The sequence below is a fragment of the Gopherus evgoodei genome, chromosome 9 (genome assembly GCF_007399415.2).
Source record: "Gopherus evgoodei ecotype Sinaloan lineage chromosome 9, rGopEvg1_v1.p, whole genome shotgun sequence".
Lineage (NCBI taxonomy): Eukaryota > Metazoa > Chordata > Testudines > Testudinidae > Gopherus > Gopherus evgoodei.
The window spans coordinates 88,496,089-88,523,031 of NC_044330.1; the positions used below are offsets into that span (position 1 = coordinate 88,496,089).

At 43.8% G+C, this 26,943-nt stretch overlaps 1 protein-coding gene across 2 annotated transcripts; it reads left to right on the top strand.

The window, feature by feature from the left end:
- The first annotated feature begins 4,525 nt into the window (after positions 1-4,525).
- On the top strand, positions 4,526-26,353 carry UPRT (uracil phosphoribosyltransferase homolog). 2 transcript variants are annotated; one of them, XM_030575062.1, is made up of 7 exons: positions 4,526-4,803; positions 16,977-17,019; positions 20,569-20,638; positions 22,833-22,895; positions 23,776-23,937; positions 24,826-24,924; positions 25,916-26,353. In XM_030575062.1, exons 1-7 carry the CDS (start codon positions 4,526-4,528, stop codon positions 26,020-26,022), a joined length of 822 nt encoding a protein of 273 aa, XP_030430922.1. In that variant the 3' UTR covers positions 26,023-26,353. The 2 variants fall into 2 exon arrangements, with proteins under 2 accessions (XP_030430922.1, XP_030430923.1); XM_030575063.1 differs by lacking the exon at positions 4,526-4,803 and adding an exon at positions 13,171-13,931.
- The last annotated feature ends 590 nt before the right edge of the window (positions 26,354-26,943 follow it).

The following is a 26,943-nucleotide window of genomic DNA, read 5'->3' on the forward strand; positions in this document are numbered from 1 at the left end:
ACAGCTGTGCTTTTTACAATTTTTTTTCATTATGTGAAATGATTAGGACTAGAAATGGGCAAATATTGCAAAACAGTATTCGCAAACATTTACGCATATCAAATAAGTGAATTTACCTCAGCAGTATTCATAAGCCTCCTTTTTTTTGCTTTGTGCTAATATTTGGATATGCAAGGTTTTGTTCATACAAATATTCAGGGGAGTCTCATATTCACATAAGCATGTGTCCCCCACAGGGAATTATAAAAAAAATTATGTTAATCCTATCATGAAGGAACAATATGAAGTAACTTTCTTGATGACCAACCACACAGCTTGAATAATGAGCAGTGAACACCAAATGAATCCTTCAAACAACACACGATCTAAAATATGTTTTCATAAAGTATAAGTTAAGCAATTGTAAATATTGAACAAGTTTATTAAAAATATTGCAGATTGCATGTGGTCATTCTGAGCCAAAGAAAGGACTAACTTCCTCAACTAAATTGTTCGCTAATAGTTCCTATAAAATCTCAGGTTTTATGTCTCAGCAGAAAATGTTTTTCCCCAATTCTCCCCCCACCGTCAGTGTTCTGCACTTTATTTTCTGTGTACTACACCTTTAAATGCCCAAGAACTCTGTATGTGTGTAGAGATAGCAGTCATTTCGATGTCAGGATTACTATAGCATGTGCAGAGGTGACACACCAACACAATGCTCTCACATGCAGACTTTACTTTTGTTCTTTTTTGTTGATATCCTTAATCTAAAAATAATTGTAGACAGAAAGTATATATTTAGCCTTCTGTGTAGAAACATAACAAGAAGTGGCTGTTTCAGGAAGTTTAGAGCAGTGTTGGGGAAGAGGTTTAAATTTTTGTGTGTGTGTACCCGGAGTAGCAATGGATTTATTTTCCTCTCTTTTCTTCCCTCCTCACATTTGTGTTTGCTCCCCTTCTACTCTGTATTGTCTCTTACCCTCAAGGGACCTGGCCTATTAACTGTAATTATAAAGCAAGCAGTAAACATCAGATTCACTGATAAGTATTCCTGGCCACGACTGTAATATAGTCCAATTAATGGCTTGGAATTTAGGAGTCTCATAATTTAATTAACTATCAGAATTCAGTGAGCAGTGATAGTGATACAACACAATTCACAGGACTTGGAATTTCTGTTTTGTCAGTTAACATGAAATAGTGAAGAGAAATCAACTTACTGGATAGCTAGTATGAATTTCAAGATGACAGACTAATACATAAATTTAAGAATAATATTTTAGAAATAATACCACAATGAATAGACAATTGACAACTTGATTTTTTTGTCCCACATGTAGGACTGGTTTCTGTTTCCCCTTCCTCAAGCTTTACACTGACTAACTTGGACTTCAGTGCACTTACTCCCAGTTTATACCAATGTAAGACCTGATCCTGCATTAGGTCTTCTAGCAGAGACCATGCAGTAATGTGGCTCCCATCTGTGATTTTTGTCAGGCAGGACCAAGCAACAACAGTTGCATTGTCACAGCACTCCCTGAGGATGCCTCACCTAATGGGATTGGAACCTACTACTCATGGGCTTCATGCAGAGTTCCACAGCTGATGTGACATACCCTCTTAATAGTGGGAGAGGTCACAGAACCTAATTCAGACTACTCTTCTTGAAGGAAAATATGACAAATGTGACAAACTGTATATTTTAATATTAGCTTGCAAACCACTCTAACTCCTATTGAAGTCAATAATAAACCTCCTACTGACTTCAGTGGGGGCAGGATTGGACCCTTATTTTGGGCCAAGATAGCAGCTATCAAGTTTATTTCATTGATATTAATATAATTATTCGTATCGTGGTAGCATTCAGAGTCCCAAATCAGGGAGTAAGGCTAGGTGCTGTAATAAATTCTGTTTAGTCTCTGTTCCAAAGAGCTTATAATTTTAACATGATGGGAGACAACAGGTGGATACAAGAAACAGATAGGGGAGACAAGGTAGGAGCGAAAAGATCATAAGTATAACAAGGAGCAGCACAGGTTGAACTGATTCTAAACCCCCAAAACACAAACACATTAGGGGAATGCAAAAGCTTTGACTTTTGGGACTCAGGTTCAGACTGTCAAGTATCAGCGAGGTAGTCGTGTTACTCTGGATCTGTAAAAAGCAATAAAGAGCCCTTTGGCACCTTATAGACCAACAGAAGTATTGGAGCATAAGCTTTCATGGGTGAATACCCACTTCTTCAGACGCATTTGAGATGTTTGTGGTTACATATTTAAACTTCCTGAGGTCACTCCCTTCTCCTTTCAGCCTCCTATATAATTCTTTCCTGCAGTAGTCTTCAGTTCCCCACATTCATGCCTCCTGTTATGGGATACAGCCTTTCAGCTGGGTTCCTGGGCTGCTGTTCATCTTAAAATTTAAAAGCACACAATCCCAGAGCACTTTACACTCCAAATAAATCCATCTGGCAGAGAGGCCTGTACTCCATTTCCCATCACTAAAAATTTGCTGCATATAATCTAAACTTCAAGTTTAGGCCACATTTTCAGCAGCCTCTGACTGTGCTCACAAAAAATGCATTTATGAGTGTAACATGTAAACATTTTGAAAGCATCCACAGATGCACATACAATTTTATAACTGCAAATACCTTTACATGTACTTTGGGAGTATGAAAGATGAAGCCTGGTTTGAGGCCCTCTGAATTTCAGCCCTAGATATTGTTTCTATAGGTGCACTTTTGTGGTGGTTCAACCTTTCATGGAGTCCTATCTTGTCTTCTCTCCATTGTATATGTTTAAGCATTACAAAAAAAATCATACAAGACGTTCTCATTGAATGCTACTATGCTCTGCAAACTGCAGTATTACTACATACTTAGTTCTTCATTAAATGGATTGACAAGATAATTAAGACATACCAAGGCTTTGCTTTATTATTTTTTTTAATTCCTATTTTCCTAACAGACATGTGCCTAGAGTTACTGATATGCATCCCTTAATAATTACAGAATCAAACTTCTCAACTCCAATGAAGGATCTGTGTTTATGCCTCTATAGTTAGGGCTCTGCCATTATTTCCATTATAAACCCTTCCCTTGAAGAGTTCACAACTTCTATGTTGAAAAAGTATCCTATCTGAAATTTTGCACATAAGATGGGCACCTGGCATTTTTTTTTCAAGTAATTCTGTCAAACTCTGGTTATTTATAATATAATTATTACCTTCTGTGGACGCTTATTTTGGGGGCAAATCAGTCCAGAATTCATCCCCTATTTTTTCCTATCCTCCTCGAAGATATCATTGACCCAATTAGTTCAGATAAGGAAGGCTGCACTGTAATATTTAGCTTAGCCAACATTCAATGACTGTTTAGTTCAGAACAATACCTGTATGGAGCATTAGGAAGTCCAGGATACACTTAGCTAGTATGGGAACTGGGGAGGAATACACACATAGTCAAAGTATTTTCCCTCAAAGGTTAGTACTCATAACAAGTAAGGCTAGTTAACTAATCAGAAAGGACATTAAAAAAGCTCCCTGCCTGTGATTAGATCCATTCCCCTGACCCTGGGGATAGAACACTACCTGACCAAAGACATTCTCCTGTGCCTGCCTATCTCCCAAGCAGCTATTTTTATTAGCCTCCTGAACAACTGGAGGATAGCAGAGCTGACGTTTGCCCAGACAGACCAGGTAATAGCCTTACACAGCCCTAGTTGGCATGCCCCTCCCATCCCCTCCATCAAGTAGGCTTGTTCTTACAACAAATTTTCTTTTTAGCGCAGAAGGATGTTGGCGGTAGAGTTTACCCAATGTCAGCTAGTCTCCCAACATCATTAAGGACTATTAAATCAATATGCAAAACCACTTCCTTTGACGTTAAATATGTATTTCTATCCTTGGAGCTGGCAAAACCCTTCAACAACAACTTTGGCTATTAAACTGATAGGGGCCGTTGCAAACCCTTTAACCTGCTCGGACAATCCTTACACGGGCCGAACAAAAAAGGGTTAAGCAGAGGGTTTCCCCCTTTGTAATAGTTAAAGGCACCCCCCCCCCCCAACATCTGCTGAGCTGAACGCTCAATCCTTTTACAAATCACCCTGGCGATCCCGCTGGAGCAGCCCCCCGCAAGGCGTCCCTGCTGAGCCTTGAGCGACCCGGCTGCGGAGCGCCAGGGACACGCCGACGTGGAAGGAAGGGGGCTCAGGGGAGCACGGTCACCGGGCTACCCCAGCAGGACCCCTGCTGCCCGGCGGGGAAAGCAAAGGGGCAGCAGGGGACACAGGACGGGAACTGAGAGCCCAGACCGCTCACGCCGAGGGAGGAGCCTTCTGCCCGCCGTCTCCCGCGTGCTCCGCACAGGAAGCGGGCGTGGCGGGAAACTGGGCTTTATGCTCCCGGCCGCTGGACCCCGCCTGAGTGGTGAGTGGCAGGGCCGGGAGCCAATGGGCGCGGACGGGGCGGGCCGGGCCCGGCCTGGAGCGAGGGACCCGGGCTGCGCGCGGGCGGCTGGTGGCGGCGCGCGCCCCGCTGCATGGAGACCATGCCCTGCCACAACCGGCCGTTGGGCGCGGCGGGCGGCCCCCGGCAGCAGGAGGACCAGCCGGCGGCCGGGGCGGGGGGCGGCTGTGGTAGCACCCGGCTGATCCGCTTCGCGGAGCCCGGCCCCGCCAGCAGCCCCAGCCCGGACAGCGGCAGCAATGGGGTCCCGCCCCAGGAGCCCGGGCCGCAGCCGCTGCCGATCGGAGCCCAGCTCAAGCTGCTGCCCATGAACGACCAGATCCGCGAGCTGCAGACCATCATCAGGGACAAGTGAGAGCAGGGCCCGGCCGGGGCGGTGGGGGAGCGGGGACCGCCGTGGGGAGAAGGGAATCGGGCTGGGGTGCGAGGCGAGGAGGGATTGGCCTGGGGGGCGGGCAGGCAGGAGGCAGGGAGCGTCCCGGCTGGGGGCAGGAGGGATCGGTTTGAGGAGGCCCAGGCTGCAAGTGAGGGATCAAGAGGGATTGGGCTGGGGGGGCAGGCAGGAGCTGGGTTTGGGCTGGGGGGGCAGGCAGAAGATGGGGGTCAGATGGAGGGAGCAGGAGGGATTGGGCTGGGGGGCAGGCAGAAGAAGGGGGGTCAGATGGGGGCAGCAGGAGGGATTAGGTTGGCGGGGCAGGCAGAAGGTGGGATTAGGTGGGGGCAGGCAGAAGACGGGGGTCAGATGGGGGAGCAGGAGGGATTGGGCTGGGGGGCAGGCAGAAGACGAGGGATCAGATGGGGTCAGGAGGTGGGATTGGGCTGGGGGGCAGGCAGAAAACGGGGGTCAGGTGGAGGAGCAGGAGGGATTGAGGGGGCAGGCAGGAGGCTGTTGGGTATGCATGGGCAGCAATTGTACGGAGAGGGAATCAGGCAAGGCTTAAAGTGTCCTAAGTGACAGGACTTGGCTCAGCAAAGTAGGGCTGTGAGGAGGGCCAGTTCTTGGTAACAACTAGGGTGCATCCGGCAGCACTGTAGCTGGTCACACAAGGGACACCACTGTTCAGGCTTCCTAGTTTTTTTGAGATCTAGATGCTGCTCAGTCTTTGTGGGCATTTCAAGGGGCGAGTAAGTATCTTGGGTTTTATTTTGCTTCTGAGTCTTAGACTCTTTGTCTGCAGTGCCCCTTTGCTACATGACGAGCAGCATGTCAGAATGTGCTGCTGTAGCTCTCTGGGTCTGTCTCCAGCCAGCCCTGGGGTAAAACTTGCAGCACTAAGTCTAAGAGCTTGGGTCAGCTGACTCGGCCTCATGGCACTCAGGCTGTGGGACTAAATTGCGGTGTAGACGTTGGGGCTCAGGTTAGAGCTGGGGCTCTGAGAGTCTCACTCCGCACGAGGTCTTAGAGGCTGGGCTCCAGCTCAAGCCCCAGTGCCTACACTGCAATTTTATAGCCCCCCCCAGCCAGGTCCCCACAAGCCCAGGCCAGCTGCGGCCATGCCATGTCTTTTATCGCAGTCTAGACATAACCTAAGGATACGTCTACAGCCTAGAGTTCAAACTCAGGCTGAAGCCTAAACTCCCCCTTGTGTCTAAACACAAATTGCCTAAAGCCAGGGCTTGGACTCAGAGTCCCAGGACCCTATGGGAGTGAAAGGTCCAAGCCTTAGTCCAGCTGGGACTCAGGATTCAAGCCCTCTCACTTTGCAGCATAGATGCAGCCTCACTGGACTAATGCTCTGGGAAGCTGCCAAAAGCATCTCACAATTCCATGGGCTTGACTTTGTGTCCTCTGGATAGTCAATTTTGCTGGACAATCATGTTTTTCCAGACTGAACCACAAACAAAGGGCTAGAGTGGGAGGGGGCTAAGTCCGGGGTATGAGTAGTTACATAATGCAGTGTAGATGCTGGAACCCCAGGCTGGGACCTCGGGTTCAATGATTCCTAACCTGGGGTTACAAATGAGTGTAGATGCTTAAACCCTAGATTAACAAACCCAGGGTTTGCTGACAAGTTTTACTAACCCTAAGGGTTGGTGCAGTCACATGGGGTTACACTGGTGACAAATTTGAATTGTCTTGTCTTGGTATCTCCATTGCTGCTCTCTAGCATTAGAAATGTTTTCCTACCCTCTCAGAGGAAACAAACAGCATTATAAATGTATTTAAATAAACTGTTCATGTCCTGACATATGAAGAAATTAGATTCCAACATTGGGTGGGGATATGTGCTTTGAGACCACTCTGGGTCCTGGCTGATGGATGTTATGGAATCCAGTCTCTGAGTATGTCTATTGAATTTGGCATCAGATTCCGATCTCACATGCAGACTGTTTCATAGGAGAATGATCACAGAATAGTCACTAAGCCTTAGCATTGGTAGGAGGCCTCGACATCATCTTCCCTAGACATGTTAGTGCTTATACAAATACTGTAATATTCTGCAGTAATGGTCCGAAGCCTTGGGTCAAGTGGCCAGCTGTTGCAGCTGTTTCAGATAATTTGTGAGCATGGATTACCTCAAGAGCCTTGAGCTGGGCATGAGAAAGGCTGTGAATTGGACAGTTTCCAGTTCACCTAGAGCCTGTTCTCTCTGTAACTGTAAATAATTAATCCCAGAAATGCAGAATTCTGGTTGTGAACTCTGTTTCAATACCATTTATGATAAATAAATTAATCCCGTGACTTTAAAGCTTCCTGTAATATCTTTGCACTCCTTAGTTTGAGTCTTTTGCCACCCACGCTTAGGCCTTGGCAGGTTCAGAGCTCTTCGTCGTCTTTGAGACAAGAGAAGTAAGACTTTGTGTAAAAAGCTGCCACTTCCTTTCTCTAGAGCAGTGCTTCTCACCCTTTTTGATACCAGGGACCGGCTTGCTGCCTTCCTAAACTGCGTAAGGGACCACTGGTTGAGAAAAACTGCTCTACAGAACATCAAGGTGTGACATGGAAATGGTTGTGAAACTCAACCACTCTTTGGATTTTTTTATATTGTGCACAGAATGAAAAGTCTGTGTGGAGCCATAAATAGAAGCTGGGGAAGGTATGGGGCACCAGCATGTGCCCTGTTGCATTTGTTGGAAATTGGTCACATGGGATACACCCACACTGTCTATTTTAGTTGCAAGCCAACTGTCTTGATTCTGATGCAGTCTCTTATGTCCAGGCTTGTTTAAATTTTGTGCATGACAAAGACAGAAACTAGTCAAAAACAATGTAAGTGTCCTTTCACCCGCTTCATCTGTCTTGTTCCTGGTCTCCCCACTCTTAGGACACGTCTTGATCCAACCAGGTTTTCTCTGGTTTGGAGTCAGACAACACTACTCCTTAAGTAACAGATATATTGCAAGATTCTGCTCATTTCTACACGGAACAGAGTCCCTTTTCTTCTCCAGGTCTCCCATCTCAGAACAAGAGTCCGGGGCTGAGAACAGAAACATGTTCGTAGTAGTGCAGGGCATGACCAATAAGTCACTAGTTTGGCCACAGAAGTGATTTTAAAGTAGATCAACTGCCAGATCATTCCTGTTAATATTTTGATTGAGACTAGAAGTTACCTCTCACACATATAGTAAACATGAAATCATGATTAACTGCCCAGTTTTTATAGTTCTAGTCTCTCGTCATTTTCCTTCTTTCTTTTTTAATAGTACCCTAAAAGCAGGCGCAGGAAGGAATCCTCACAGGTAGAAAGACCTAGCGTTTGTTAAAAAAAAACAAGCTCTTTATACTTTTAGTTAAAACATTGCAAAAGTTGAAAGAGGCTTACACTTTCCTTAATTCAGAGTCAGTTATTCTTCTTGTCTTACTTCTAAGACCTGTGCTGTAGCTTTCATAGTGTCTGCCTCCTTGCTGTGTTATGACTTTGCTTCCTGCTTTTGGATGTACATGCTAAAATGCACAGTTATCATAACCTTAGTCCCAGATTTGGACCTTAGCGTCCAAAATATGGGGGTTAGCATGAAAACCTCCAAGCTTAGTTACCAGCTTGGACCTGGCACTTGCTGCCACCACCCAAAAAATTAGAGTGTTTTGGGGCACTCTGGTCCCCCTGAAAAACCTTCCCTGGGGACCCCAAGACCCAAATCCCTTGAGTCTCACAACAAAGGGAAATAATCCTTTTTCCCTTCCCCCCTCCAGGTGCTCCTGGAGAGATACACAGACACAAGCTCTGTGAATCCAAACAGAGTGACTCCCCCTCTCCGTTTCCAGTCCTGGAAACAAAAAGGACTTTCCTATTCCCCCAGAGGGAATGCAAAATCAGGCTAGCCAATTCAACACACACAGATCTCCCCTGATTTCTTCCTCCCACCAATTCCCTGGTGAGTACAGACTCAATTTCCCTGAAGTAAAGAAAAACTCCAACAGGTCTTAAAAGAAAGCTTTATATAAAAAAGAAAGAAAAAAATACAAATGGTCTCTCTGTATTAAGGTGACACAATACAGGGCAATTTCTTAAAAGAATATTGAATAAACAGCCTTATTCAAAAAGAATACAAATCAAAGCACTCCAGCACTTATATTCATGCAAATACCAAAGAAAAGAAACCATATAACTTACTAGCTGATCTCTTTGTCCTTACACTTAGAAACAGAAGATTAGAAAACAGAACTACTTCTCCAAAGCTCAGAGAAAGCAGGCAGCCAGAAAAACAAAGACCCCAGACACACAATTCCCTCCACCCAAAGTTGAAAAAATCCGGTTTCCTGATTGGTCCTCTGGTCAGGTGCTCCAGGTGAAAGAGACATTAACCCTTAGCTATCTGTTTATGACAACAGTATGTAATGAGGAGCTATTAACCTACAGAGAATAGAAAGCAGTACTACATTGGTCCTGTGCTTCGGAGCAGGAAGAACCATTGCTCACTGGCTATGATGTCAGATTTACTGTAGACGCATCCATTGGTGCCACTGTGTTATTGGATAGGTCAGTAGTTCCATTACAATCCCCACTTCTCTGGCATGTAGCAGATTGTTTTTCAAATTCCTACTGCTTTGAACCCCCACGTTCATTCCTTTGCTCAAGGAGAGCCTCCCTTTTTGTAAGCGTGGCTTATTTAAAAAAACCCAAGTTTTTAAGACACTAAATCAGTGTGAGGTATATGTTGCAGCCTCACCTGTTAAAAAAGTATTGAAATAATGCACATAAGAATACCAAGAAGAATCTAAAGCAGCACGTGACTTGGAGTTCCAGTTAGGTTCTGCTACTGACTTGCAATGACTGAAACATGTTCTGTGGCTGAACAGGAGAAGGGAACCACACAGATATGACTAACATTTCCCAGTAGCTAATAGATGTAAACTTACCAGAGCAAGAAAAGGAATAGAGAAAGTCCTTGAGCGCTGGATTTCCCAGAAAGCAATTGTGAAAGAGGAGAAGAACGGAATGAGGCTGCCTCTGGAACAATTTTAAGGGAGCGAGCTGCCTTTGATTGTTTTCTCAGGGTTTTAAAAGTTAGTGAGCAGCAGCATGAAGCAGACACTCTTGCCAGTTTCCTGGCTGTTATTCAGACAGGGTTGGGCAGCAGTGAAATTGTCAACATTTGTGAGAGTCTCTTTGTTGCTGACTAGGAAGCAGACTATTGCAGCAGTTGCCACCGGGCACTACCAGTGGCCCTCCCTGGTCTTTTGTATCTGCCTTTGGTTGGGCCACTGACAATAGCTGTTGTGTAAAATTTTCAAGCAATGGTTCAAATCATCCATATCTGTACAATACTTCACCTCTCCAGGACACTGTATGCATTAAGTAACCTTATCTTCTGTAGTTTAAATTATTTTGAATTAGGGTTTTTCTGTATCTTGTTTCTCTGTGTGCTGAAGAGTAATCGTATCACAGGCACAGAATGCACGGAGCTGCTGCAGTGTCGCTGTACGGGGTGTGGAGGTTCCATAGAGAGCGACTTTGCACATCAGAAACACTTCCTGGCAGCTATCTCCACTGCAGAGCAGAAAGGGGCTGTGAGAGTGGGCTGTGGAGAGAGGGAGGATTAAGTTCTGCCTCCCCAACCTATGGTGTTGTTGTGTCCACTCAAAACTTGTTGGTGAGAAGGGTTTCACCTGTAAAGAGTTTTGAGGCTAGTAAAAGAAAACTGTAATTTTTGGAATGTAGGGAAATATCCCACTTACTGAACCCAGATGGGTATCTTTCTTGCTGCAAGTAAAAAAGTGTTCAGCTTTTCCAAGTGTATTCAATAGGTCTTTGGGTTTGGCAAGCCTACAAGCCACTGACTGATTCTTCCTTTTAGGAGATTTACATATTAGATTCATTGCAAGGCTATGGTATTTTGTTTAGAAGAGGTGGAGACTCATAAATATGGATCACTAAAACATCTACTGAAATGATGACAAGTCTCAGAGCTGCTCTTGATCCTGAACATGACATGATGACAAGGCAGCAGAGCCGTAACTGACACTCCGAGCTTTTCACTAAACATTTACTAGAAAAAACATTACTGTGTAAGAGGGGAGGGGAACCCACTGAGGCTGTTCAAAAAGGCAAGTAGGCTTCCAATGTAACATGGGCTTTCACCTCTCATTTTGTTACACTTTCACTGGGGGGAAAAATTGCAGCATTTTTCTTGCCACATTCCATCTGAGAAAGACAGCTGCATTTCAGTGGTGGAGAAAGATTCCAGGGTGCAATAGTCTTTCATCCAGGAAGATTCTAAAATGTCCCCTGCTAAACCACATAGGGGAGAAGGAACAGTTAGGCACAGGGTGACTAGAACTTGCCGTGATGATCTTTTCTGGGAATAGCATAATTCATCTTGTCTGGTCTTTTTAAGCAGTTGTAGTGCTGGAAATCCTCTCTTAAGAATGGATGCAGCAGGGATGGGTGTGGAGCTTTACAGCCAAGACTAGTTCCCTGCTTCCAAGAGCTTGGTCTACTTGATATGGATATCGTAATGAGACATTAATAGACAGTGCTGGGAAGGAAGGAAAAATTGGCTCACTTACAAGGTATCCAGATCACGTCTTGTTTCAGCACTCTCTCTAAGTAGAAAGTAGTATAAAAAGGAACAGAGCACCACAATTGCAAGTGTTAGAGGGGAAGTGTGTTTTCTTAGCGCACCAGAAGACGGATGATCGAGGCACTGAGACAGTGTGAAAAAGCCACAAAGTGAGGAGGGGCAGGATGAGAGAGGAGTGGCCAATATATAGGGCTGTGAGAGGCAATTTGTGGCTCTTATTCAGGAGCAGAGGAGGGTAGTCTTTTAGGGTATGTCTACACTATGAAATTAGGTTGATTTTATAGAAGTCGATTTTTAGAAATCGATTTTATACAGTCGATTGTGTATGTCCACACTAAGCGCATTAAGTCGGTGCAGTGTGTCCTCACTACTGTGACTGGCATTGACTTACGGAGTGGTGCACTGTGGGTAGCTATCCCACAGTTCCCGCAGTCTCTGCTGCCCATTGGAATTCTGGGTTAAACTCCCAATGCCTGATGGGACAAAAACATTGTCGCGGGTGGTTTTGGGTATGTGTTGCCAGTCGCCCCTCCCTCCGTGAAAGCAATGGCAGACAATCATTTCGAGCCTTTTTTCCTGGGTTACCCATGCAGACGCCATACCACGGTAAGCACAGAGGCCGCTCAGCTCACCGTCACTGCTGCTGTTGTGGGAAAGTACTGTGGGGGCTGCTGTGATCCAAGTAGCCAATGCAGTCATTGATGTTCTGTTATCAAGGATAGTGACTCTGGGAAATGTGTGGGCCTTTTTAGATTTTAGGTGCATCATATTCCTGTTCTTTGTCACTGGGGAAGAAGTCTTGCAGCCATACATTCCAGTCCGGTCAGCGCTGTAAAACCCCATAGCACTTCTGTGGTTGACACGCGTAACAACTCCAGGGCTCTTCCTCTTTTGCCTTGGCCGAGGTACCTTACCCTTCCCGGGCCTCCAAGCATTTGACACAGAAGCACCTGCAGCAGCTGGCATTGCTACACAGCAGCAGCTCCTTGCCTTCGCAACACACGGTGCAGTAGGACTGCTAACCTTCGTCATTCACCGCTTCCGCTGCAACTCTGCTCTCCTGCTTCTCAGCGACAAGCTTGGGGGATCTGTTTTGGTCCTTCTGGGTGCTGCTGGCGGCAAACGGTGCAGTAGGATTGCAAACTGTCATCATCCACCGCTTCCGCTGTAACTCTGCTCTCCGGCTCCCCAGCAACGAGTTCGAGGGATCCGTTCATGAAGTCTGGACAGTAGTAAAGAGCAGTTCAACTATAGGCTGAGCAAGTGCAGAATGGTGGTAGAATGTGCCTTTGGATGTTTAAAAGCGCGCTGGCACTGGGTGGGGGAGGAGGGAAGGACAAGGCCACGTTGATTATTGTAGCCACACTAAAAATCAAACTGTTTGAATGACAGCCTTCTGTTGCTTGGGCCATCCTCTGGAGTGGAGTGGCTGGGTGCCCAGAGCCTCCCCCCCACCCGTGTTCTTGGGCATCTAGGTGACGAGGCTATGGAACATGGGGAGGAGGGGAGGCAGTTATCCAGTGGATGCAGTGGGGGGTCTGTGCTTTTGTTGGCTTTCCTGCAGCTCCAACAGACACTTCATCATGTCCGTTTGCTCCCCCATTAGCCTCAGCATCGCATCCTGCCTCCGCTCTTTGCGCTCACTTAATTCTTTCCTGGCCACTTCCACTGAATGCCTCCATGCATTAAGCCTTGCCCTATCAGTGTGGGAGGACTGCATGAGCTCGGAAAACATGTCATCACGAGTGCGTTTTTTTCACCTTCTAATCTGTGACAACCTCAGGGACGGAGATGATGGGGGAGTGTAGAAACATTCTACGTGCTACGATTCTGGGGGGATTGCATGCTCACCTGTGCTGCTGAGTTTGCCACGCTGACCAAACAGGAAATGAAATTTAAAAGTTCCCGGGGCTTTACCTGTGGACCTGGCTAGTGCATCAGAATTCAAAGTGCTGTCCAGAGCAGTCATAATGGAGCACTCTCGGATAGCTCCCGGTGGCCAATATCGTCGATCTACATCCACACTACCCCAAATTTGACTCAGCAAAGTCGATTTTAACGCTGTTCCCCTCGCCGGGGAGGAGTACAGAAGTCGATTTTGAGAGCCCTTTAGGTCAACGAAACGGGGTTGGTCGTGTGGACACAATCATTTTTAATTCGACCTAACACTATAGTGTAGACCAGGCCTTACTCTGACATAGGTTAGTTCCATATTAGCCTACTGGATCCTGAGGACAGTTGGGGCTAGTGCAGAAGAGGGGCACAGGGAGCTCTGTATTCATTCCATGGTGGGAGATGCGTGGGGAAGCGGGAGCTCATGCAAATAATTCTTTCTCCCCTCTCTCCAGGAATCAGGGAAGTTAATGGAATCCTGCAGTTGCAATAACTATCAGGCATCTGCTGCAAAATATGGTGTGGAAAATCAGGCAAAATATCAGAAACTTTAAAAAAGCTCTCACCATTGTGGGCTGGGTGGCACTCCATGGGTTTCCCCTTCTTGGACACAGAGTTTTGTAAGTATCCTAGGAGTCATGCCATGCTGTGGCGCTCTGGTCAGCGGCATGTGACAAAGTACAGGATGGCCAAGATTTGGGCCCATTTGGCAAGTGACTGTTCTTGGATAAACCTTGTGTCTGCAAGATGAAGTCTTAATATATGTATTTTATCACCACAAATAGCTGGTGGGTATTTCTCTCCTTTCTGTTCTGTTTAGGTTCTTCTGCCATCACCAGGACGTTGTCCTGGCATTGTTGTCAGTACAGCCGCTGAAGCCTACAGATGTTAAAATAATTGGCATTATTCTTAGTCCTTCTATTGCCTCATACTGGATAAGAAAGCATGTTAGTCCACTGAATCGTCATTACTGACTTAGTCCACTTCTCTCTCTAGAGCTGTCCACGTTCCTTTTGCTTTATGTAGCTGTCCTTAATGTTAACAGGAGCTGGCCACGTGTACAGGAGACTGGGGGATACGATAGGTTCCATCCCACTTCCTAATCTCTACATCCAAGATGTTTTCACAAACATGCTCAATTTTGCAACCTTTCCAGTTTAGTTAGAGGTGGTTGCCCACAGTTTAAGTCTAATGGATGTGAATTTTGAATCCTCTAATGGAGTGCATACTTGTACATTTAAACATTGGTTATGTGGGAGCACACTGCTGTAGTCTCTTAATTATAGCTCGGTGCTGATGAGACTATAAAAATCATCTCACAAAAGTTCATTCATTCATAGCAGGGATAGATTAGATTTAGTGATCTCGAGGCTAAAACTTGTAGTATTGCAATTTACAATAAAATCAAGTCTAGTGAACCCAAGATCTCTGGTTTCCATAGAAGCAACTTCAATAGTTTAGATCAGTAGTGTGTCTGTATTGTTTAAAATCCAGACTTAACACTAGGCAGGATTTAATGTAGGTATTTAAAGGTTATTGTGGCTTTTGTATGTGATCATTTTATTGTATTCTACTTAGGCTTTTTATTCCCTGCAGTGTTTAGAGTGAATAATATAGAACTGAAGACAGTAAAGCAGCAGGGTATATGCTCCTGACTGCTGTACAAAGCTGGATGACTCAGCAGTGCATAACACATCAGTGAGATGACTTCACTGCTGGGGGGGGGAGAGGAGAGGGGGCAGTGGAGGGTGGCATCCCCTGCCTGTTCCACTTCTAGCAGGGCAGACATTTAAAATACACTCGGTGCCTTCATTTAGTTTTCACAGCAAGCGGAACATGGCTGTATTGCTTCAGTATATTTTCTCTTCTTTGTGATATTGTTGCTTTAATACAAAACAGAATTTAAAAAAATAATCTTCCATAAATAATGTTTCCATGACATTTCACTGAAATATTATGTGGATTGAACCTTCCCCTGCATATCAATAGGGGTCTAAAAGGGACAGATGCTTAAAAACAAACCTACCACCCTATTTGAAAACTGCTTACTGTTATTAGGTAACAGCCAAGTTATCTAACAGAGATTAAAGGCAAGAGTTCTTCAGTTTGTTTGAATATACACACTGATGTCATATAGTACTTTTGCCCAGTAGTCAGGAAAAGAAATAGAGGAACTGCCATACTGAATCAGACCAATGGTCCATCTAGTCCAGTATCCTGTCAGTGATAGTTACCAGTGCCAGATGCTTCAGCAGAAAGTGCAAGTTACTTTGCAGTAGGTATTTATGGGATAACCTCCCACCAAGGAAGGTTTCCTTTGAAACCCCTCTCCCCCATTAGTTAGAGGTTGCTTTAGGCTTTAAAGCTGGAGAGCTATACCCCTTCAGAAACCCTTATGTTTTAAGCTTGTAACAATGATGGATAGTCTTGTCGTCCAGATAAATGACTAATCTGTTTCAAATCCTGCTAAGCTTTTGACCAGAATAATATCCTGTGACAAGCAGGATATTATTCTTTACAATTTCCTTGAATATTCCTTGTTCTTTTATTAGGAATGTGGGAATGATAGTTCCCAATCTACCTTTTTGTACCATTCTTAGTTTTATATACCTTCATCATGGTACTATAGGAAAAGATTGGGACTATTTACCTTACTTTATTCCAATTACAATTTTTCAATGCCTCTAATTATTCTCATCACCCATCTTTGAACTCCTGAGTCTGCTATCTTTTTTGACATCGGGTGACCAGGCCTGAACACAGTTTTCCAGGTGAGGATGTACCACTGATCTGCCATATTTTCAGTATTATTCTCTATTCTTATGCAGTCAAACACTGCTTGCTTAGTGAGACCCAGGTCTCCTCCCAAGTCAATATAATTAATTTAATAAGTGCATCATTTTGATATAACATATAGCACGGTAGCAGGGGGGCTCTGGTGGCGCTTTAAAGGGTCTCGGGCTCCGGCTGCTGTGTGGAGCCCCGGGCCCTTTTAGTCACTGCCGGAGCCCTGCTGCCGCTACCCCGGAGCTGTGGCAGCAAGGCTGGGCTGGTGATTTAAAGGGCCCGGGCTCCCCACAGTGGCCAGAGCCCGGAGCTTTTTAAATCACCGCCTGAGTCCTGCTGCTGCTACCCCGCTATATGCTATACCTACATGATATTTTGATGGCTTGTTTGGGGTTTTTTTAGGGCTGTTAGACAGTTGGATTCTTAGTTCAGTGCTGGAGGGCTCAGTACTGCTCCCATTTGGTGGCAATTCTTCTGACTATTGACTTGATTGGAAGCAGGATATCAGGCACAATGTTTGTAAATTCAAGCAGTGAACATATGATAGTTTGGGTGGCCTACTAGGATGGAGTGGAAGCAAGATCAGATTTTCCCATGGAAAGCTTACAGAACAGTATTAAGTTTTCATATTCTAATTGCTTTGGGCAAAGCGCTGCAAAATGTTAGCCTATAGTGAGAGGCAAGCCTGGCTGTAGCTTTACGTTCCATGAATATTAGTTACCCACTATCAAGAGATTCCAATTAGTTTTATCCAGTATAAATTAGTTATGCGGAGAACTCCTGCTATGCACAATGTACTATCCTTGAATTATTTATCAATGTTATCGAAATAAAAGTTATTCCACGGTTTAATTTAGCACTTTTGTTACCTTTTTCAGGACAGCCAGTAGAGGGGACTTTGTATTTTCTGCTGATCGTCTGGTAGGTGGAGAATTTCTGCTTCTTGTTGCTGTGCTTGTGTTAAACAGGACTTTCATGCTAGAGCAGTCATCGTGTGGGAGTGATGCACTCCTATACAAAGTGAATGCTGTTTGACAGTAACTTTCTTAATGTCTTGTAATAAGATGCCTTTCATGCCAAAGGATTTCACAAATACCTTCTGCCACCTGAGGAACGCAGCAGCTGTTTTAACAGCACACACTACTATGTTAGGACACAAGTGAAAAGCATGTAGGTAATTGAGAATGCTGGGGAAACATAGGTAAGCAAGAAGTGCTTGCTCCAATTTCCCTTTGAGTAACACCCATACTCTTGTTAAAAGTGCCATGGAATCTTTAATGGCCTGAACATGGGGTCCTGGTCCATGACTACACGATATTACAAATAGATAATAGTAATAATAATCCAAGAGCCTATACCTCCACCAGTACATATTAACAGGTCAAAGTAACACTGCTGGGGAGCCCAGGGTTTTTACTTCAATCTGCTAACATGTTAAAACTATGATACATGCATACAAATTGGATAATCGCATTCAGTAAATCATCATCTTTCCAATGGTATCTTACATAAGCCATCTTGCATAAAGTACATCTTATTTATGCCATATTCATGTCATAACCATATTTCTGTGAAGAATGTGGGGTGTCACAGTCTTCAACAAACGTCATTGGTTTTAAGCACACATTTGTGACAATTAAAGCAGATAAAGGACAATCATGGAAGATACACACAGGATATGAAAGACTTATTTCTAGGTGAGCTCCATTTCAGTGTTCCTATTTGTCAGGGTTCCCAAAATCTTATTATATGCAGAGTGAAGATCCCAAAATCTTATTATATGCAGAGTCAAGATTTGCAAACAATAAAGATATTAAAGCCCAGATGTCCAATGCTAATAAATTCAAACACTGTTCACCCGAAAGAAAGCCAGACATAAGCCATACTGAACATTAACAGAGCTTGGTTCTCTCAGTCAAGGATGCTTTCTCTACAAGAGCTTCTACCATACTGCGCTCCTTCTGAAAGCACTTTATTTTTCACCCTGGAGAGGGTTCCCACCATGCCCTACTCTCAAAGGGGTATTCCTCCCAGTGAATTGGCTATCAAATCACTTCAAAAAAATAGGTCAGAAATATGTTGCTAAAGTTTTGATAGAAGAGAAATAATGGCTATTGCAAGACGGGCAGAAGAAAACCTTAATTAACCCTAACTTACCCCTGTTACAGTTCCCCAGTGTGAAAGTTCTCACTCTGGGCCCTCTCATATTTTCCTAGAGGTGTTGTGCCAGTGTCGGGGATGTACAGACTACACTTTCCAGTCACTGAGGCAAACTCAGGCTCATGCTGCAGGAGTCCAGTGTTACTTAATTAGCACATTTACAGATCAAGAGCTGCTGCTCACAGGATTGCCTCTACCTGCTGATCGTGCAACAGGCTTGACAGTTGTTAGAGAGAGAGAGACCTGGAAAGAAATGGAAAACCCATGCCTAGGATTGTGGGATGTCTTGCTTTGTGTATTTTATTGTTTGATTTGTACTTTGGTAGCGCCTAGAGCTTCAGACATATTGGAGCTCCATTGTGCTAGGCGCTGTACAAACCTAATAAAAATCCAGTCACTGCCCAAATGACAAAATGTAACGGATGAAGTAAACAGAGTGGTGGGATTGGATGTGAGCACAGTTTGGCTTTTTGCCCGCCTGGCACTGGCTGCTAGCAGTCTCCTGGAGGGTCACAGCAGAGGTGAGTCATAGGGAGAGATTTGAAGGCCGATAAATTTTGCAGTACAAATTTTTTTCATGCAGCTTATTCCATACGTGATAGGCAGCAGGAGGGTGTGTGCAAAGGTGCTACGGGGAGAAGGGGACTAATAGGTGGAAAGGCTGGCAGAGGGAAAGTGGCTGTCACTGATGTGCTAATGCATCTGTGAAGAGTGTGTCAGGCAGCTGAATCATGATGGTGAGGACAAATCTGGTGTTTGTAGAGGAGAAGGGGAAGCTAGTGGAGGCACATGGTTAAAATAATGGTCTAAGAAGATGATCTGAGCATTATAAAGACTTGGATTAGAGCTTTGGTGGTGAAATATCAAAACATTTCCTTCAAGCTGTCAGAATTAGAATGTGCCAGTAAAGAGCAGGAAAGAAAACTTCACATTAAAAAAGGGGAAAAGTTGGCAGTGACAGCTTCCTGTTAGCTGGAACTACCAGACTAGAGATGGACACATTCGGCCAGATTCACAGGGGATGCCAGTGGAGCTGCAGGACTCTGTTGGACCCACTTCCTGATATGCAGTTTGGTGTAATTTATATGCCATGGAGAAAAATGAAAGTATCCATCTTTCCTGACATTTACTTACAGCATCTTGCTGATTGTTTTTCTTGTCTTTTGGCCCCTGGATGTGTGAATTACACCAAGTCTGACCCACTCACTCACTGACTTAACCTTCCATCACCTCTGAATGTGGCCCATTAGAAAACTTTGCTCTAAATGGACATTCTTGTGTTAAGGTTGGTTTGAGCATTGGCCTGCTAAACCCAGGGTTGTGAGTTCAATCCTTGAGGGGGCCATTTAGGTAACTGAGGTAAAAATCTGTCTGGGGATTGGTCCTGCTTTGAGCAAGGGGTTGGACTAGATGACCTCCTGAGGTGCCTTCTAACTGTAATATTCTATAATTCTATGAGTGTTATCAAACTTGTCATGCCACTAAAGGTACTGAAATTCAGAATCAAAAGGCCTTTGGCACTGACTGCAACTGAAGAAGTTCCTTAAACAGACAGCCTATGGAAACTGGGTTGAGAGGGAAGGATGGAAAAGATTCCTCTGGTGGGTTTTGCCCTGTTCCTGGAATGAGAACAGTGGAGATGAACCTTAACTTATCCATTGCCCGGAGAAATATGTGCTCTCAGTCCTGAGAGAGATTGCCTCACTTATATCATTATACAGTGACTTTTGCTTAATGGGTTTTCACTTTTGCTTGGCTGTAGGTTTTTTTGAGCATTCTGGGCTTTGAATCGCTGGCTCACGATACTTTCTAAATCTTTATTACCTGGAGCTCCTTTCATGGGAAATCATCCCTGCGTCAGATTAATACATTTTAAATAACCTTGCCTGGGGTACAGCTACAAAGCTATCATTGGGGGAGGACTAGGGGTTTTCAGGTCACCTGAAGCTGTGGAACTTACTGGCTTTGTCTCCTGTAGAGCGCTCCCTGCTAAAACTGGGCCATGTTTGTGAATGTGCGATCTCTTTGCAGAACATCCCATAATAATGACAACTGACAGGTGTCAAAAGGAGGGGTGATGAGATTTCTCTATTGACTGACTTACCTTGGGGAACTTGGCTTTGTGTTTACTGTGCTGTGGTTCAGGCTGTTCTGGGCAGCCCACTGCAGCTCCTGAATGGAGATCAGGATGTGAAAATAAACTGGCAAGGGGACATGTTCACTGCATGTTGGTAACACTACTAGAATACAGTACCTTACCTTGATGGATAAGAAACCTCTCTAAGCTGGTGCTTTCCTTTGGTTCTACAGATCAGACTTGTGGTTGAAGAGGGATTAAATCAGCTACCATATACAGAATGCACAGTGACCACTCCAACAGGTAACTGGGCGTTTACTCCCCAGCTGGTAGGGTCGGCAGTAAAAGCTTCATACTACATGTAAGTAGAACTTAGAATCCTTGTGAGGCTGACTCAGCTGAACATTCAGGTCAGAGTGCAAAATTAAGGCCCCTCTTCCTGATATTTAAAAAACCCAAACCTTACTGGCTAAAGCATTTCAGCAAAACACAGAAGCTATTTAGTAAGAGTTTAAATCAATCTTGCAAAATGATCATGAAAATGTACCAGTCCAGGTGCCAGATGTGCTCACTTGCCCTTACTGTGATGATGAAAATAAAACTAATGATGTTTTACTTACCCATTAAGGAGAGTTCGGGGGATTTAGGCAGATTCAAGAGGCCTTGCAAAATTCTCTGTGCCTTGTTGCCTACAACCATGAATCAGTTGGCAGTGATGACAAAGGAGCAGGAAGTTAGTTTCTACATCAGCAGGGAAGCATCTGTGTGTTAACACTAGAGAGAACCCAGGTGACTCATTTTGGCTTGTTCCTGTTGAAGCCAAATATGAGGTTACAGACAAAACAGGTTAAACAGGAAACAGTGTAGCATTAGCTAGAATTTGGAAAAGGGGCTCTGAAAGTAATACAGATTAACACAGTCTTACTGGTTTAACAGCAGTTTTGCCTTTCTCCTCTGGAACACTCGCTTCAAATCCAGTCCATGTCAATCAACAACTGACACCACTTGAAAGCTGTTTAAGTGGCCTCTGTGAAATGAGTTCACCGTGTTCCAATCTGCAGTTGGTAGCTCCTTTGCAGAAGAACGCCCCAGGATTTCTGACTGGGCCATTATTATGGTTATAGAGCAAACTGTGCTGTAGACCTCTTGAGTGTTCCCATTAGGTGACAGGCCTGGCTTCCTACAGCTCATTCTGGATGGCACCACATGGACTGACCAGGTCTCTGTGTTCCCAACTGTGTTAATCTGACAGACCCAGCAGCATTGGCACCTATATCACTTTCGCTCTCGAACCCTCTACTAGTTAAAGCAACTGAAGAGCAGCTTTTCCAAAACAAAGCATTAAGTATTCTTACACCCAAAAGACCGGAGCACCCAGAGCAAAGAGTTAATGCAACAGAGCCCTATACACATTTCCCCATACTGTGCTGTAATCTTGCCTTGCCAGCATTTGTGAGTAACCCTCATCTCTGGCAGGGAGAAGCAGACTGTCATGCTTGCAGCTTGCCTCCTCTGTATCTGTCCTTCCTTGCCAGAGTGGCAGCTGTTGCTGACACTCCCTGGGCAACCTCTGGCCACTCACTTCTGCGTGCCTGAGGCTAGCGTTTTTGTTTAGCATCCCCTTTGATCCTAGGCTTAGCCTTGAGAAGAGTAAATCTTGCTTACCCACTTCCTGGCTTCATCCAGGCTAGTTCCCAATAAACAGCTTTCCCAGTGTTTCCTCAAGGACATTATTTCAGTTTTTGTTTGCTTCCCTCTTAACAGCTTCTTTTGATTTATCTCCTGGCAGTCAGGCTGGGTAACATCTCACAGAGAACCACAGGGGCTTTTTATATTTATAAAAAATAGTACACATAATTCCCTCATTCTCCACAGGTGTAGACTGAACTCGGCATCAGCCTTGGTATTAAGACTGAAGCACAGCGTTTGGGCAGGGGACGCTTGCCCTGCTGTCCAAGCTGTTCTTTGAATAAGTAAAGGACTTTAGCTTCCAGGGCTGTCAGCTGACCCCATCACACTCATAGTATTTTCCTGTTATTCCTTGCACAAATCAAATAACTCCGGTAGTTTTATATTTCTGGTATCTGTCCACAGCACTGGCATGTATCCATTGGCTTCTTTGGAAGTTACCATTCAGCTTTGTTTTGTATGGCATCCTTCATAAGAAGAGTGCCCAGATTACGAGTTGTTATACTAAAATCCTACAGCAGGGAAGGCTCTTTTCTAAACCCCATGTTACCAGCCCTTTGCCAACTTACGGTTTTGTTCCTCTGCCCTTCACTTTTTCAGGCCTATAATATTTGGCACACTGTCATACTGCTGGTCCATGCAGAGTTTGGCACACATCCGTAGCTCCTCTTTATACAGTATGTACTTAGAGAGAGATTAGTTCCATTCATGGGAGTATCATTTAAGATTATAACCTGAAGGGGCACCAAATGGGTTAAAAAGGAACAATGACTTCCACTGATCATCAGGTCTGTCTTTCCTCCCACAGGGTACAAGTATGAAGGAGTGAAATTTGAGAAGGGAAACTGTGGAGTCAGCATCATGAGAAGTGGTAGGCCCTGGTTTCTTAACATTTCTGTGTTTAAAGCGCTTCTTTAAATCTCTTTACCACCTTGCTTTTAAGAACAGCAACAACCCTTTTTCCTCTGATGAACAAAATTCACTGAAGTCCTCCAACTGCTATTCTTCTCTCTTCATAAGTGTCCTGTTCCAACCAAGCTTACACCCACCACTGTCAAGTAATGTGTTTTATTAACCCCTCAGGAAATAGAACAGTTGCTGGGGATTTCCTGTGGCTGCTAGAGAAGGGGTGCTAGGTCAAATGGAGCAAGGCCTCCCTTCCTCTAGAAACCCCCATTGTCGTTGACATTAATTCTCTCCCCCCCCCCGTTCTCCAAATAAACTGCAGCTACTGGTAGAAATTGCGCACATCCTGGGGAACGCTAGTGGGTTTTTTTATCTAGCTTCATTAGCAGCTTGATAGCAACAGCTCTTAAAGATCTAACAGCAAGAAGCTAAAATCCACTTGATGCAATGTTTTATGTCCCCTCTGTAGCATCATGATGTTGCATCAGTATCTGGAGAGTTGCAGATGAGCTTCCTTCTCAGTGCTTAAAGGGGTTTTTCATACTGAGTAGGAATGATCAAAATGTTTGTAGGAAACTTTGCTCTATTTTAGATTTAGATTTGGTATATCCGGGAAAACCAGCCTTGTGTTGGTGCTTGGGTCCAATGAGTGATACTGATCAGGCTAACTTCATTGTCTAAGCAGAGTGAAAATTTCCAGTTAATAATCTAATGTGATTTTAGTCATTTGGTTTAATAATCTCTTTACCATAGTTAAATATTGAATATCCCTTCAGTAGTAGGAGCTTGTTGTGCTTTCTTCCTTGATGTGTAACAGGGTTTTTGTTGTTGTTGCTGAACTGAAGGAGAGGCAATGGAACAAGGCTTACGGGATTGCTGCAGATCCATCCGAATAGGAAAAATCCTGATACAGAGCGACGAAGAGACTCAGAGAGCCAAAGTGTACTATGCCAAGTTTCCACCAGACATTTACAGGAGAAAAGTTCTTCTCATGTACCCAATACTGAGTGAGTATCTTAGAGCGGTCTTAGGTGGCATTAAATATTGTTTGACTGAGGGGTGTTCTGTGTAAAATTCCCTGAATTTCAGTGGCTCCTAGTAGGATTTTAGCTTGCCGTGGGCAATACGGCAGAGAATTTATCAAGTTCTGCTAGACTAAGCCTTAGTCAAACTGCATTAGTTGTTCAGGCATTATCTTTAAAATGCACATGTTGAGGCCATAGCTCTAATGAGGTAAAAATAAATGTAGTGCAAATTACCTGAGTATGACCCACTGTGTATGTGGGGTGGGGGAGAACTGGGATTTGCTCTAAATTGCTTTTTTAATATATACATTTTAGTATGTAAGTGTAGAAAAGTTTTAGAACTAAACACTTTAAAATTTCAATTTAATTAAATACCAGTTAATGTTCATTTTACATTTAAAAATTAATAATTCTATTTAAGTTTATATTAAATTATTTCAAAATTAAACTAATTAATGCCACCAAAGAGCCTCAGAAGCTGGCAGAGCTTATGTCAGGCTGAAGCAAATTCTCTAATACTTAATTCAGCTCCTTCACACGGAGCTCGATTGCCATTTTCTGTTTCAACTGTGATTTCTTGCCTTAGGGACTGATCCTGAGCCAACTGATGTCAATAGACTTTGGATTAGGCTCTTAATACAGCATTTTAGTGTACAGATGCAATAGTGTCATCAAGGGACTAAGCTTCCATGGGTAACAGAGTGAGTGGTCTGTACTGCAGTAGAAAAGGGACATATTCCTTCTATTTACTTACACGCTAGTATTGGTGGCACACTAATCCCCTCTGAATGTGAATTCTTCTTCTTCTAGTGCCAAATGATTTGTGAAGTTTTTCTGATAAGGACAGTCTTGTTTTTCCCCTCCTCCCAGGCACCGGCAATACTGTCATTGAAGCTGTAAAAGTTCTTATAGAACATGGCGTTCAACCAAGTGTCATTATCCTACTAAGCCTATTCTCCACACCTCATGGTAAGTTGAAGGAATAGGTGAGGAGGAGGTTATTCATGCAACACCGAACTGTACACAATGCTTAGATTTTTAAAGAGTTCCAGTGAGCTGACTTAATGTAGTCTTATTTGGGGACTGAAGTGCGAGAAAAAGAATGGATAAAATGTAAACAAAACAAAAGGTGGTCGTGATAGTTTATAAAATGTGATGCGAAAAGCATTGGTTCAATTTGATGTTTTCTTCTCCCCTCTGTTCAAGATCATGTCGTATGACTCCGTAGCGATCCCTTGTGAATAACAATAGCATTGACCGGTTAAGAAAGGAATTCAGTCCCATTTTATTCTGCTGAGATCTGGGGCTTTGAGAATGACTTTTGGTTTCTGTTTAGTAGGGTGGGAGAATGGAGAAATTCTAATGCCTGTCAGGGCTACTCATGAAATTCAAACAGACATAGCAGTAAAGGAAAGCAGGCCTGCTTCCAGGACTGAGGGCAGAATTGCAGCTGTGAAAAATTCTTGGTAACAGGAATTACCTGGTAGCCAGTTACACAGAATATGTCCCTGTCCTACAGAGCATTGCAAAGCTACCTTTTGTTTGTGAACTGTATTGGGGCTAGCTCTCATCCGGGGATAGCATAGCCATGTATTTCTTGCTGTTGACTTCTCAATCAGTTTTCAAAAATGAAAGCACCAATTCTGTAAACTGGGGGGTGGGATCTTTTGTGGTTTCCTGCTACTGTAGATTTAACACTAGCAGAAATTCTTGCCACTAGCATGCAGTAGACCTAGGTAATTCACAGTAGCCTGTAACTACTTTGTTCATCAGAGTAGGACTATACACAATCCTTGAAAAGACTTTCTGATAGCCAGTCAGCTGCACAGCCATGTGTAAATGCAAACAGTGGATCGGACAGCAGAGGTGAGGTACTGCTCAACTGCTTATAAAATCCTACAGGCGCAGGGCTGAACTACAAAGTGTAATTTCAGCTATTTTCTTCTTTCCTCCTTAAAAGGTGCCAAATCTATCATCCAGGAGTTCCCAGAGATCACAATTTTAACTACAGAAGTTCATCCTGTTGCACCAACACACTTTGGACAGAAGTATTTTGGAACGGACTGAGACACTTAACACAGATTGGTTATGTCAATACGTTGCTGTATGATATTACAATGGTGTTTTTTCTACGTTTTATTATTTGTAGCAGGGCTGGCTGCAGGCATATTTAAAATCTTTTTTGGCCAGAGGGGAAAAATATTTCATCTACATTCATTTTTGGTTACTTTCTGAAAATTGAATCAGATGCAATAATGAAGCACATTCAATTATTATAAACTAAAGGCCCTTTTATGTGCTTTTGGAAATTGCTACTCAGTGCTTTAACTTATTTATTCTTTCATAACTCTGTTCTGTAGCTATTTGCAATAGCAAAATAAAATGATCCTGTAAAGCATGCAATGTACATTTCATTTGATGTTGGTATAGTTTGCATTGTGCTGGTGCATTACAGCTTAGTTTAATAATTCAAAAATCATGAAGGAACTTGGAACTCTGCATAGACATTAGCACCAGAGGTAGATTTCTGGCCCTTGGCTGGTGCTCACAGCCATGGATTTCAACCCTTTTAAAGTCACTGTGTTCTCTATGGACTAATTCCACATAGTAAAACATATTGCAGGTGCCTCATTAAGCTCTGTAGTACTAAAAAAATAAATAAACTTTCCACCATAACCCACTTGCCACTGTAGTGAAAATGCTCAAGTGGCTACTGCTCAAGATGGCAACAGTACAGTCTTCAAAAAAATCTCTACATAAGGCACAACTGCAAAGTATTTTATTAAAATCCCTATGTGTTAAGCTACATACATGTTGTAATTAGCCATTTTAAAGATAAGTAAACTGTCAGATGAAGTGATGCCTGGTTTCTAGCCCTGTCTACTAGCCAGCATTCCTAGGAAAGGGGTTTATATTGGTAGCTATCTTGCATTTTATGTCTAGTAATTAGGTCTAAATGCCTCTTAAACCCATGCTAAAACTCTGAAA